Consider the following 15,220-nt stretch of genomic DNA (forward strand, 5'->3'; position numbering starts at 1 on the left):
GAACGTAAGAATGTAACTGAAGCCACAATACTGAGACCTTAGGTGCTATCAGAGATCACCCAAGTTGCAGCATAGCCGAAACATGTCAAAAGAAAAATAGACTGCAAGGTATGTAGAAATAGATCTCAAGGGATAGATTGAGCCAACCTGTGAGGAATGAAGGGGATGAACAGGTAAGAAGAGGTTCTGAATGGCTTAGTTCCTTGTAAGAGAAAAGCACAGGCTCGTTTGTAGTCCAAGGTTTGAAGAGCCATTCCTCCAGGGTGAGAATGAGGCTTTACAGAGAAAAGTAGAATCACAATGATGAAATGTATATGACATACCGTGACCTTTGTTGTCCAGAATAAAGGAAGGGGTACAGAAAAACTACTTTATCATGGTTAAAGAACTGTACATGGTTCAAAAGAAGGGTGCAACAGCTTGATGAAAACAAGGTGAAGATCTCAAACTACTGTAGACCGATGGGAGTCAACAAAACCTGTTACAAAGCTGGAAACCAGAGGATGAGCAGTTTGTTGACTTGAACATGGAAAGTACTCTTAACACTAAGGCGAACTCTGACTGAAGTGAGATGAAGAGCTGAGTGGGAGAAGAGAAGAATTTTTTTCTCTCCAGAAAGAAGATATGAACTAGGATAAAGGCTGTAAGATACAGAGCCAAGAACAGTGAAAACCATCTTCACCACTTCTCACAGCGCTGCTCTCTGAACACAGCTAAAAGAGTCTGGTAGGATGAGAAAAAAAAGTGTCTGCTAAGGTCACCCCGAAAGGTACCAAGATATAAAACAGACCTTCAACTCTTGAGAGAAAGATCTTTGACTATGGCTGTAATGGAAATCTGAACCTTGGCTGTCTGGCCCACCAGGGGTTACAAAAAGCATGGAGGCCAATTACCGCTGAAGCTGAATTGATAATGACAGGAAGAGAACAAAATGCACACAGGGACTGGTCCATTCCATCTAGGAGAGAGGCAGCAATTGCTAGATGATGAGGAGAATATTGCCTAGAACAAAATGGCAAGTTGTGATTGAAGGAGGGAAGAAAAAAGGGTATATGTCAATAATTTTCTATGCCCAATGTTCTTGGTCCCTTGACAGAGAGCTAGAAAACTAGACTCTTCTGCTGAAGTATAGTGCAACTTGAGCAACTCGGCAAAGAAGGAGAAGTTGAGATGAGTGCTCCTGAGTACAAAAATTATATGTATGTTAAAAACAAAAATGAAATAAATTTAAGAGACCTGTATGGAAAGCCCAGTAGGAACAGGTCTGGGAATGTGCATGCTTACTTCAGAATGCAAAAACGTCCAACTGTAGACTATATAGGAGAAACCGTCTGTCCAGAGACTATGGGCGAGATAAGCTGGAGCAAAAGAAAAAACTCCAAAAATGGATGTAGTGGCCTCCTCTATAGCCCCACCCAAACCTCCGGGCCCTTTAGAATCAAAAGGAGATTGAGTAAAAGGTTTTTGGGCAAATGTTCAATAAGCTGTAGGGAAAAAGACTTGAAGTAAATGGGTGCCTTCTGGAAGATACAGTTTGAACCTTGATGGTACAGTGGAAGAAATGTTTCAAGAAAACCCTGGTTGATCTTGCTTCAAAACTAAAGCAGTGCACGGTTCTGATATGGCAGGAATCTAACTTACAAGCTTCTACAACCCTGCTAGATCCTGTCATTGTCCTTATATCAATGTCTCCAAACAAAAGGAAAAAAGTCACCTTACAGGCTTCACACACCATGGTGGAATCCTGAAGCAGTTGCAGCTTGATTGATACTTGCTAATTTGTGTTTTTGCTGAAAAACATGCGGAGTCTACACCCATGTTATATTCCCCTCTTAGTGGAATGGAGTCCAGATAACAGGAAAAAAAACACGCTCTACATCCATGGTGGATATCCTACTAACGTGAGATTGCACAGCAGAGATGATAGGAAATATGAAGTATAAATACAGCTGGAAATTTTAAAAACTTGAAATGGAGCCCGTGGTGCGACATACTGTTGTTTTTTTATTAAATAGGCGGCTATGCACATAAAATAAAGAGATACAACTTCCATAAGGACTGTGAGAAGTCATAGGTCGGTTGATATGAGCGATCAACGTTAATGTTATAGTGAAGGCAAGCTCTGATTGATCTAGAAGAATTGGCAGAGTTATGAGCAAGCGCCAATGAATCAGTCTAAGGCCGCTAGCACATTTGTTACTATTGCGTTGGCTGCCCAGTAACAGAAGGTGTAGCAGGAGAATGTCGGGAGAGGCTGGGGCTCTTTTCCCTGGAAAAGCGGAGACTTAGAGGGGATACGATAGAAACTTATAAGATCATGAAGGGTATGGTGAAGACAGACATATTCTTCAGACTGGCAGGGGCAACAAAAACTAGAGGGCACTCAAAAAAATTGAGGGGAGATAGATTTAGAACAAATGCTAGGAAGTTCTTCTTCACCCAGGGGGTGGTGGACACTTGGAATGCGCTTCCAGAGGAGGTGGTTGAGCAGAGTACGATTTTGGGTTTCAAAAAGGGATTGGACGAGTTCTTGAAGGGAAAGGGGATCCAGGGGTATAATGAGTAATAGATCACTACAGGTCATTGACCTGGAGGGCCGCCGCGGGAGCGGACTGCTGGGCGTGATGGACCTATGGTCTGACTCGGCAGAGGCAATGCTTATGTTCTTATGTCTCCGATGTGAAGGAGGTTGTTTAGTACATTTCCTCGAAGAAAAGACAGACTTTGTTTTATTTAAAGTATCCCAAGTCTGCTCATGTTGAGCTAATCTTTGTACAGCAACCTCGATGAGCTTGCCAAAAAATCTCCTTCCCTTGGCATGGAATATTGACCAATCTATTTTAGACATTGAGGTCAATATCAAAGAGTCTGAGACAAGCTAGGCATCTCATAGCTACAGAAAGAACGCTCTGGAAGAGTTGAAAAGCATCAGAGCGATCCTGGAAAATACGTTGCAGTCTGTGACAGAGTATGTATAGTCCACTGAAAATCCAGAAGATGCTCTGAAGGAATGTATTGCTCAAAATCAGTCAACCATCCTACATATTGTTAGAGATACATAGACATGTAGAAAGTGTAATTAAGGATTCTGTTCAACAGCATAGAGTTAACCATCCCAGCCACTGAATCCCTCCCCAGCCCGTCCTCAACTGAATGTCCATATATGGGACACAGGCCGTGCAAGCCTGCCTAGTACTGGCCTTAGTTCCTTCAATGTATACCCATTATTTTCTGATTTAGCGATCCTCTGTGTTCATCCTACGCTTGTTTGAACTCTGTCACAGTTTTCTTCTCCATCACCTCCCTCGGGAGCGCATTCCATGTATCAACCACCCTCTCCGTAAAGAAGAATTTCCTAACATTACTCTTGAATCTACCACCCCTAAACCTCAAATTATGCCCTCTGATTTTACCATTTTCTTTTCTCTGGAATAGATTTTGCTCTACGTTAATACCTTTGAAGTATTTGAACGTCTGAGTCATGTCTCAAAAGACTTCTGCACGAATTGCTTGCAGAAATTTAAACTTGATATGACTCTAGCTCTCAGTCTAAAGGGAAGGAGCATGCGCTCAGAAAAGTGGATTTTTGCAACTCCAGGATTGCGGGTTTGGAATTTAACAGAAAGGGTATGGAATCTGGAAAGGACATAACAGAATGCAGGTAAGGCTAGAGCTCCCAGTGAAGTAGAGGACTCACAGAAAAAATGTGGAATGGATTCCTTCTGCATATGGCTGTAAGGATGAGACCTCAACCAAAATGTAAGGGTTTGGAAGGGTAATGTTGAAGCAAACAAGCCCCAATGATATGTGGCGGCCTTACACTCCACCTGGTCCTGGATTCAATACCCTCGTAGAAGATTCAGTAGGAAGTGAAATCAATGACAAGGACAGCCAAGAGTGATTGCATAAAGAATAGAGAGAGAGAGAGAGAGAGAGAGAGAGAGAGAGAGAGAGAGAGAGAGAGAGAGTGAGAGAGAGATCCAGGCTTCAGGGAGAAGGAGTAAGCCAGGGATCAGGTTCCAGTGAGAGAGAGAAAAATGATTTCACCTCATATTTATAGGTTTGAGACCTGTTCTAAAAATATAATCCACCCCTATAAAGCACCCCTATCTTTTGTAAACTGTTTGAAACAATGGTAAATAAAGTGAGTGGGGCATGAGAGACTGGAGAAGAAAAGAGGGAGAAACTGTCCCTCATAGACTGGAGTTACTATTAATTTCCAGTATCACTCCAACAATGGTTTCTGATTAACCCTATGGAGTTACTGTTAATATCTAGTATTGCTCTGACAATGGTTTCTGATGAACTCTAACTATCTGTGCCAGACCATGCAGTTGGGGCTCGTGTGTATCTTAAGCACAGACATTAACACATCTTAGCTCATCTTTAGAACCTCTGGTCTGTTCCAAGGTCTTTCGTTAATTTAGGCATTCTGAGGCTGTTTGCACTGACATGCCCCGAGGTCAGATAAAACTGATATGATTTCCCATAGGCCTTTGCTGACATTGGTAAGGCCAACAGAAAATGCTGACCGCTAGCAATGTACGGCTGGGCTGACAATGGCATGCAGCCATTGGGAGATAACCCACTTGTCTAGAATGTCTCACCTATTGCACTGGAATAGGTTTTGCTTTATCTGATGGATTCTCAGACCACTTTCCTCAGCACATTTTTAGGATATCCATAAAATCAAAAGCAGCAATCTGCCAGAAAGGTGTCCTCCTAGAAAGAGGCATATGGATATTATGAACAAAAAGTTTTCTGAATATTCACAGATCAATGAAGAATTTGTTAATTGTGGATCTCTGACTAGATTCTGAACTAAATCACTATAATTTTTTCCATTATCCCCAACTAACAGAGAAATGCAGACTGAGGGATTATGTGCACAGAGCACAAAATTACATATGAGGAAATCAGAATTGTGATGTCCAGACTGGGACAGGAATGCACGTTTATTTGCCACCACACACAGAGGCAGCCATTTTATAAACACTTTATGCCACTAATTAAATAGGGAGGCTAGGCCGCGAGTTTGATGTGGTTTGATTTTGGAGGCAAAAAAAGGGCAGGGATTAAGAATGACTCCCTTGCTCCTTTGTCTAACACTCTGGCCAAAATAATCACTTTTTTTAAAACCTGTGCATATTTTTGAGCTGGTATAAAACCTGACTAGGATTTTTTTCTCCTTATATATGTATTCCCTGTGTAAAATGTATAGATTTTTGTTCCATTTGTAAACAGCTTTCTCTTACTACTATTTCCACATCAATACATGTGTAAATGCTATCTACATGAGTATGTTCATAAAATAAGGGCCATAGTTACTGAAAACATTAAATATTGAACGTGCTGCTTTTTCTTACCAAAACAATATCTTCTAAGCAAAGGTAATTTAACTGAAAATAAATACATACAGTAGTCTCCATTATCCAATGTAAACTGGACCAATCTATTATTGGACAATAAGGAAAACAATGCATAAAGGAAGTAAAAGCAGGGTCCCGGGTCCAAAACAAATGGTCTCAAGTGTGAAAACTTCCATCTGTGTGACACCGGAAATGGAAAGAGAAGCTATGCTTCTTAACAGCAACGTGATGACAACACCCTGACCCCAGACCAATCAACAAGGGCTTAAATGTACCTCAACTCTCCCTCAACAAGACCAGTTATCACGCCAGCCCTGGAGCCACTCTAACTCAATCAGTCCCACTTACACACCAAGAAAGACTAAGAAAGATCACCTCACACCTTTGCCTTAGGAGAGCTCAGTAGTGCTCTACGAAGCAAGAGAGGCTGAAGGCCAGTGTCTTGGAAGCCCGACACACTCACATCCGAGGAGCAATCCATCCAGGTGAGATAACCCCTACTAGTACTCAACCTGCAGAACACAGGCAACCCAAAGAGCCTTAATCCTACTAGACCAGCAAAACGTGCACTACCATCTGGTGGAGGCAGAGAATATTGGAATGTTAGGTATAGGCATAGTGCCTTCTAGATAATGATTTCATGGCAAAAGGAAGATTAGGTTCTTACCTTAATAATAATCTTTCTAGTAGATAGACAAATCATTATGGAACTGGTTGGTAGTCAATCCCTCATTGCAAGAATCAGGGTAGAAAGCTTCATTTACATTTTTTCTTCCCACTCTGGGCTATCCTGTAAGTGCTCAGTTTGTATCAAAGTAGATGGTCAGCCCTAGAGAGGAAGCATAACAGGTACAGAGACATTCCACGAGAAACATGTCTCTTCTGCTCATATCAAGAAAATTTAACTCTGATTAAGCAAACCATTGAAAAAAAATCTAACGAGGTGGAACAAACAAGTCTCTTACCTGAGTACAAACGGCACTAACAGTCCTGGAGCTCTGAACGATATTTCTTGATCCTTTCGTGATAGCATTGGTCTACTCTATCCTTCCTCTTGCTGGATAGAAACAAGATATCTTGTAAACCGACATGTCAGAGACATAAGAAGCAGGCTAATGAACATCTGACATAGTAGGCTTCCAGAATGATGTGTCTATCTTCCCTTCTAGTGCAATAGACACATCATTTGGAACTGGCCGTACTTCCTGGTTGACATGGAAACTTGAGACTACCTTTGGCAAGAAAGAGGGGCCCATATGCAGTATTATCCCATACTCTGAAATCCTGAGGAAGAGTTCTCTGCAGGATAATACCTGCAGTTCCAACACTTGTCATGCTGATATGACCGCCACCAGTTTTGACCCTCAGGTCCATCAATGATGCCTCCTCCAAAGGCTCATACAGAGCCCTAGCGAGGGCCTGCAGGATGAGATTAAGATGCCATGTTGGAAACGGCTGATGTACTGGAGGACGTAGACGTTAATACTCCATAAATCTTGACATATCCAGGTGAGAGGTCATTGTCCTTTTGTTAGTCTGAGTTCTGAAGCAGGAAAGACCCACTATTTGCACTTTGAGGGAGCCAATCGTCAGGCCTTTTGCAAAATCCTCTTGAAGAAATGCTAGAATCAAATAAAATCAGGGCAATGACCAGGTCCTCCTTCTTCTGTTCACACCAGACCTGGAAGCACTTCCAGGCTTTTGCATAGGTGGCCACTGTTGACTGCTTCTTGGAACTCTGTAGAGAAGATGACTACATCCAAATAGCCTTTGTGTTCTAGGCTGCTTGCTCAAAAGCCATGTCATAAATCTTCCAGAGTGATTGGTCCCTGTGTGAGTAACCCCGGGTGACAGGGAAGTTGTAAACCCAGGACCTTTTGTAGACAGACCAGATCTGCATACCACGGTAATCTTGATCAGGCTAGAATTACTGGTTTTGGGTGCAACTTTTTTCTCCTCAGAACTCTTCCCATCATGGGCCACGGAGGGAACACGTATAGAAGTCCCACTTCTAGCCACAGCTGTACCAGGGTGTTCAAGCTGATGCTTCCAGCCTTATAACTTTGGCTGAAGAACCGCTTTCTTGTTGGTTGCTGACACCATCAGATCAAACATCGGGCACCCCCATCGACTCACAATGCAGTCGAATGTCCCTGGCCTACATTTTAGCTGCCTATCTTTGCCTGGGGATCCTGAAACTAAACCACAGCTTGCCATCAGCTGATCGTGGCAGGGGAACCTCTAATCAACTGAGCAGGCAGGAAGCCTGAAGTTATAATGCCGTTGTACAGATCCATGGTGAGACCTCATCTAGAATATTGTGTACAATTCTGGAGACATTATCAAAAAGATGTGCGGAGAATTGAATCGGTTCAGAAATGGCCACCAAGATGGTCTCAGGACTCAAGGACCTCCCGTATGGGTAAATTGCAGCTGTACTCACTCGAGGAACTTAGAGGGAGAGGTGACATGATTGTGACGTTCAAATATGTCACGGGCCATATTGAGGTAGAAGAGGATATCTTCTTTCTTAAAGGACCTTCGGCGACAAGAGGACATCCGTTGAAACTCAGGGGTGGGAGATTTCATAGTGACACTAGGAAGCATTTCTTCACCGAAAGGGTGGTCGACAATTGGAATAGTCTTCCAATTCAGGTAATTGAGGCCAGCAGCGTGCTGGATTTTAAGAGAAAATGGGATAGGCATGTGGGATCGCTTCAAGGAAGAAATTAGGGGGTGGGTTAGTAGAGTGGGCAGACATTTTGGGCCATGGCCCATTTCTGCCATCATCTTCTATGTTTCTGATTTGCTGAAACCGCAGATTCAGGGAGTCCTGCCGGCTCAGTTGATTGGGGGAAATTTCCCTGCAATGATCAGCTCAGCCAGCTGTGGTGGGCAGAAGACCCCCCACCCGAAATCGGCAGGAGAGATGCCCACGCCCTCCTGCCTGAACGACTTGACCTTCCCATAACTTTATAAGAAGACCAGCAACAGGGATGCCTACTTCCTCTTGCTGGAAGGTCTGCCTCTTCAAAATGGTGCCTCCAAAAATATGGCAGTCGTAGTAGTTATTTTACCAGTCCTCAGTGTTGATGTATCCAATATAAATGCCTGGACTAGTGTAAAGAGACTCGTTAACGTTCATGAGTAAGCCTCAGCCCCACCACTCTGCCACTGTTCTATCTCATGACTGCAGGGTGAATTATGTGGCACTTCATCACTGGCTGCTCATAACGATTGTATTTATCATTTTTAATCAATTTGTAAATATTTTCTAAAAAGTATTTCAATACTAATTTTATTTGTGAAGTAATATATATACTTAGCTTATGTCAGCCAACGCCTGGGAGTCTAACCCGACATGTTTCGCACCTACTGGCGCTGTATCAAGGGTCTCCCTGTGTACAGTAAAAAGGAAGCCGTTAGTACCTCTTTATGTCTAAGCGCCCCTACTGTTTAGCCCTCAGCTCCTAACAATTTAAAACCTGTAAGTGCTTACCGAGGTCGCGCTTGTCATCCGACTCATGTTCATATCAAGGGTAAGATGGCGGCGGCGGCCGACCTCGGGATATATATACTCTCACCTATCATTCATAACTAAGCCCCTCCCCCGGGTCTGATTGGTCAAACCTCTAACCAATAACCAAAATCCACTCTATCTCCCCATTCAATCCATAAGGTTCAACAGTATCCAATGAAAAGATGTATCTCTGCTCACTTTCATTCAGCTTTTTTTGATCTTGAAAGTGAGCAGAGATACATCTTTTCATTGGATACTGTTGAACCTTATGGATTGAATGGGGAGATAGAGTGGATTTTGGTTATTGGTTAGAGGTTTGACCAATCAGACCCGGGGGAGGGGCTTAGTTATGAATGATAGATGAGAGTATATATATATATCCCGAGGTCGGCCGCCGCCGCCATCTTACCCTTGATATGAACATGAGTCGGATGACAAGCGCTACCTCGGTAAGCACTTACAGGTTTTAAATTGTTAGGAGCTGAGGGCTAAACAGTAGGGGCGGTTAGACATAAAGAGGTACTAACGGCTTCCTTTTTATGTACACAGGGAGACCCTTGATACAGCGCCAGTAGGTGCGAAACGTGTCGGGTTAGACTCCCAGGCGTTGGCTGACATAAGCTAAGTATATATATTACGTCACAAATAAAATTAGTATTGAAATACTTTTTAGAAAATATTTACAAATTGATTAAAAATGATAAATACAATCGTTATGAGCAGCCAGTGATGAAGTGCCACCTAATTCTCCCCACAGTCATGAGATAGAACAGCGGCGGAGTGGTGGGGCTGAGGCTTACTCATGGGCATTTATCTTCAAAATGGTGGGCATTCCCCTTTTGGGAGGGGCCTAAGGCCCTGATTGGCCAAGATGTCTTCTGCCTGCTGCAGCCGGATGAGTTTTTCAGTTTTTTTCTCCCAATCCTTTTCCATTTTGTTTTTAATTTCTTTTCTGTTTTTAAGTTCATTTTTACTTGTAAAGTTTGTTTTTAAGTACATTAGTACTTGTAATGGAATGTCAGTTTCTTTAACATTTTCAAGCCTTTTATATAGATCGTTTAAAGGCGCTGGTTTTACTTTTCCCATGTTCCTTTTATGTGTTCATCTTCCATTATCATATGTAATCTACACATGGACCTTGTGTTCCATTCATTGAGACACTTTCGACACAACCTTTTGGCCTATAATCTGTTTTGTTTTATTTAGAGTTATGTATTTCTATGGTCCCTTTTATTTATATATTATATATATATTATAATATATATTTTATATGTATATATATATTTTATTTTTTTTTTGGTCTCCCTAAGCTTTTTTATGGTTTTGTTAAGATATTTATGTTATCCCACATTTGCAAAAGGCTGCATATTCATTTTCTCGGTAGGCACACATGTAAGTCACCTTTTACTTTCACCATTTGCATGCTTAATGGCAATCATATATAGTGTTTATACAAGTCTGTATTTTGCATGTACACATGAAAATCCAATTTTTTACTTCTCCACTTCCTCACCAGCACAATTGCAGTGCAGTACTCTTATCTGCACATCTTTTCAACATACTCTGATCTGCACACATACTTCACTGGGCACCATTTGATTACCTCTTTGAGCATAAAAATACTCTTATCATATTTTCTCAAAATCAATACTATAGGATCCAAGGGGAAGGCGTGATTTGCTGAAACACGGCCCATGTTGGGTCCTCCATGAAAAATGTGGAGATTGTATTTTAAAGGATTAACTGAATAATAAAAGAAGTGTCAGGAACATTGGATTGCCACAGTTTCATTTTTTGGGGTTATCCTTTTCTCCTGTGGAAAGTTGGGTCTTTTCTTCTGGTGTTCAAGCCAGTGCCCTGCAAAGCAAGCTGCCCCCTTGGCTGCAGACTTCTACCTCAGAGTATGTCCTTTCGCAGCTAGAGAGGTCCCGAAATTGGGAGTCTGCAGCATTAAAAAGCCACACAACTGGATAATAAAATCCTGAAAGTAAAGAAAAATAAACACAAGCAGAAGAGACAGACTCCTACCATCTCACATGTAGACAATTAAAATTTGAGCACTTGCAGGACAGCTCAGAGTGAAGGAGACAGAGAAAAATAAATGTAAATAAGGCTCTCTACACAGATTCTCGCAACGAGGAATTGACTGTTCACCAGTTGCACTAGAAACAGTGGTATACATTGATATATGTAGTGCCCAACATTTGAAAAGCTTGGCCTATATCAAATTTCTGTTTTATTCAGTTCTGAAAGATTTGTCATGTATGACCCTAAAATCCCATCAGTTAATTCTTACCAGGAAGAATATGTAAGAGTTCCAGGGAGGAAATAAAGATTTTACCTGTAATTGGAATCAGTTTCCAGTGCATTTCAGCATCCCCTAAATAATTTGAGCCAGAATACCGTCTATGGTATGTATGTTCAACGGGAGTGCTATGACAGGGACTATAACCATCAAAGCTACTAATACTTTCAGTTTTAGGCTCCTAAAAAGAAAAAAGGTTGCAGTTAGGATTATTTTTTTTTTCACAATTATGAGATTACTAGACATTGGTATACAGTTTTCTGTAGTTCTGTGTTACTGTTAAATTTACTATTGTGAAATACATTGCAAGTGTTAATAATTACAGTGTACAATAATTGTAGTTTAAACTCCTAACTTCAAAATAGAATTACATAAGTTATTAATAAAAATGATTAAAATGAAACAGCAAATATACTTTTTGAAACAGTCATTTTCCCCCATTTCAAAAGTGTTTGTTCTGTCTTAAACCAGACTGTCTTAAGACTCACACTGAGCTGCAACTGTGCAGGAGTAACCTTGAGACATGTCACAACATGTATAGACTTGTTTTAACATGCTTGCTACTTTCTTTCATACTCAGGTAAATTATATATATATATACACAGTGTTCTCCCTAGGGCCTTTTAGCTGGGCGGTCCACCCGGGTAATTTAGATGACCGCCCAGCTAAATTCTGCTGCTGCTCAACATTAAAAAAACAAAAAACAAAAAATGGCTTGGAGATTTCAGCCTTAGCCCGTAGTGAACTTAAGTTCCCTGGCTCTAAAGTGTGCGTGCCGGCTTCCCTTCTCTTCCCTCCGAAACCGGAAGTTATGTCCGGGGGGGAGGGAAGAGAAGAAAAGGGAAGCCGGCACGCACATGTTAGAGGCCCGAAGCATGCATTCGCTAGGGGCTAAGGCGAGAGACAGGTCAGTGAAGCTTACAATTTACTCTTCTTGCTGCCGGCTCCTGCCTACTTTCTGTTTCCGCGAAGGCAGGACCCGGAAGCATTTCTCCCAATAGGTCATCGCGATCTTGGGCCGATCAGCCTTCCTCTTCCCGATGGCAGAATTGATGTCGGAGAGAGGAATGCTGGTCGGCCTGAAGCAGGGAGAGCTTGGGGTGGCAGCGGCTTTGGGGCCTGTTATCCAATGGCCGTGGCAGTGGCTTGGGGGAGAGCAGGAGACTTCTGACCCGATTTTTTTTTTCCCCCTGCTCGTTCAGGATAACAAAAGCATACACTTGTGATATACATGTACTGTTCTGAGTCCCATTTTCTTTAGATGCACTTAAAAATGGGGAATTTGGAAACTTGCTTGAAAGTGACCCAGTTCTAGTGCAGGAGACTGAAAGCAGATTTCTCAAAGTACTCTGCCATAGTTTGTTTGTTTTTAAACTCAGAAACCTCAGGCAGTTTTCCTTTCTGTCAGTGGTTAATACAAAGTAGTCATTAAAACTGGAATACTGTACTAAATGCTAAGAAGGTCATTGGTATAAAAATGGGTTTCTTAACATTTTGTGCACACTAAGCTTTAGTAAAAGAGCCCCAAAATAATTTTTTTTTTTTTTTAATTTATATATTCATTTTTGAAATCCAATACATAGTGCAACAGAAAGAGAGGCATAAGGGGGAAGGATACTGGATGGAATTGGGTTGGAGGGAAAGAAAGGGGACAGATGCAGATGGAAGTGGGGGGAAGGGAGAGAAGAGAGTGAAATGCCAGACCATGGGGGTGTGGGAGAGGGAAGGGAAGAAGAGCAGAGAGATGCCAGACCATGGCAGGAGGGGAGGGAAGGGAAGAAGATGGATGCCAGAATAATAGGGGTGAAGGGAGAGATGCAAGGGGAACACAAGGAGAGAAGATACCATATAGAAGGGGTAGAGAGAGGATAGACAGTGGATGAAAGGAAGAGAGTGACAAGACTATGAGGAAAGCAGAAACCAGAGAAGACAATGTAGAAAAAAATTATATTTATTTTTTTTTGCTTTAGGGGAACTGCATCGCTGTTTCTGTGGTGTTGCATTGTATGCAGAGTCCAGCTTCTTGGTGGTTCAATTTAACCTTTGTCTGTCTACGTTTTTCTATTTTATCCACCCTTTTACAAAACTATAGAGCGTTTTAGCACCGGCCATGGTGGTAATTGCTCAGAATTCTATGAGAGTCTGAGCTGTTACCACCATGGCTAAAAACCACATTACAGTTTTGTAAAAGGGAGAGGGGTTAATTTGTGATTACATATTCCATACTAGGCGAAAGTGTTTTCTGTGTTCTGTGTGTTCGAAAGACATGGTTTTCAATTAGGATTGATCTGTACTAGTCTGGCTTGTTTAGTTTTACAATGAGTGTATTGATGTACTGCTCACTGCAGTATGTAAGATGCTGCCTTTTCCTAGGTACACTCTTGTGTGATGTGTGGATAGTTACTAAAAATCATGTTTTTCATACAGATGGGGAGTGTCAAAAAACGATGGGCCTCGGGTGTCATATATGCTAGGTACGCCACTGCCTTCATAGTTTATATCTAATCCACAAGCCTGCTTTTAGGACCTTCAGGGTATGTATCCCTCTGATTCATGACAATTTCACTTCTCATGTTATCTTATCCGTTCTTTTTATTATACAACTGCCCAGATAATATCATTCTTTGATGTGATTGGACCTTGAAAACTAATGGCAACAGTGTTCTCCCCAGAAATTTTTTCCAGCCGTGAAAAACATTTGTTGCATTTAGTGTGCCACAAAAAACATTTGCTCCGTTTAGTGTGCTGGAGTTAAAAAAGTTTGAGAGACGCTGCTCTATACCATTTGAAAGAGGGCAAATATCTAATTATTCACTTCTAGAATTGGATACTTCTTAAATTTAATAAAAAATTATGGAACAAGTGTCAAACCTTAAGAAAGGCTGCCATACTGAGCATTGAAAAATAACTAATAATAATTAACTAATACAAATAGTACACATTTAGGGCTCCTTTTACTAAGCTGCAATAGCAGTTTTACCACGCGCTTAGCTCGCGCAGAATTGCCGCACGTGCTAGATGCTAACGTCAGCATTGAGCTAGCGTTAGCTCTAGCCGTGTAGCGCGGCAATTCTGCACGCGCTAAAAATGCTATTGCAGCTTAGTAAAAGGAGCCCTTAATTTTCCCACCACCAAATTTCCCCGTCCCGCCCCACCCGGCTACTTTTTTCATGCCACCCGGCTGGAAAAAATTTCTGGGGAGAACACTGTATATATATATTGCAGATCCTATTTTATGGTATGGAATCTATTAATTACGTATGTTAACAGTATTAGTACCTACTGTAGTAGTGCATGTTAGTGAATCTAGCTTTAAGTCAGCCTATTTGAAATCTGTCCCATTGAGTGTTCAAAATGCTAAATAGCAACACATGGCTTTTGTGAATTCCCCCCCCCCTCCCCTGAGAAGCTCCCATCTCTTAGAAACATGACAGCAGATAATGGCCAAATGGCCCATCCAGTCTGCCCAGGAATAAAGGGAACCAGCTCAGAACTTCAACTATAGCCAGATTCACTGTACCTAACAGAAGTCTGAATTAGACAGAAAAATACTGTATATACTCAAATATAAACCCATCCAAATATAACCCAAGATACCATTTTTGCCCCCACCCTCCTTTTTAGGAGAAAAAGGAGAAATTAGGTTCTTACCTGCTAATTTACTTTCTTTTAGCTTCTCCAGACCAGTAGAGGTTAACTTTACGAATGGGTATATATCTAATCATGACCAGCAGGTGGAGACTGAAAACAAAACTTTGGGACAGTATATCCTAGCCCCTCCTCTCTATTTCCCTCAGTCTGCCGAATAGCCAAGCAGAACCAAGAACTGGAAAACAACAGAGAGAAAAAACAATACTCCAAAAGGAGTAACAAATAACATACCCAAAATGCTGTTGGAAAATGCAGAGGAGAAATTCCCGAAGGAAGAATGTCCCCACAGCTCGCCAGCTAAGCCAGCCGAGCCACAGCCGCTGTTCTTCAATTCTCCCCGGCCCTAGAAAAATACTAGAACCCGCAGCAAAAACC

At 41.8% G+C, this 15,220-nt stretch overlaps 1 protein-coding gene across 2 annotated transcripts in view; it reads right to left on the reverse strand.

Moving 5' to 3' along the window:
• The window catches only part of TASOR (transcription activation suppressor), a 130,679-nt gene that overhangs the window by 31,956 nt on the left and 83,503 nt on the right, over window positions 1–15,220 (reverse strand). For both annotated transcript variants that reach the window (XM_033925742.1, XM_033925741.1), the window contains exon 16: window positions 11,231–11,375. In XM_033925742.1, coding sequence (XP_033781633.1) covers window positions 11,231–11,375 — 145 coding nt within the window. The remainder of the gene's footprint in view (window positions 1–11,230; window positions 11,376–15,220) is intronic.

Source organism: Geotrypetes seraphini, chromosome 17 (genome assembly GCF_902459505.1).
Source record: "Geotrypetes seraphini chromosome 17, aGeoSer1.1, whole genome shotgun sequence".
Classification (NCBI taxonomy): Eukaryota; Metazoa; Chordata; class Amphibia; order Gymnophiona; family Dermophiidae; genus Geotrypetes; species Geotrypetes seraphini.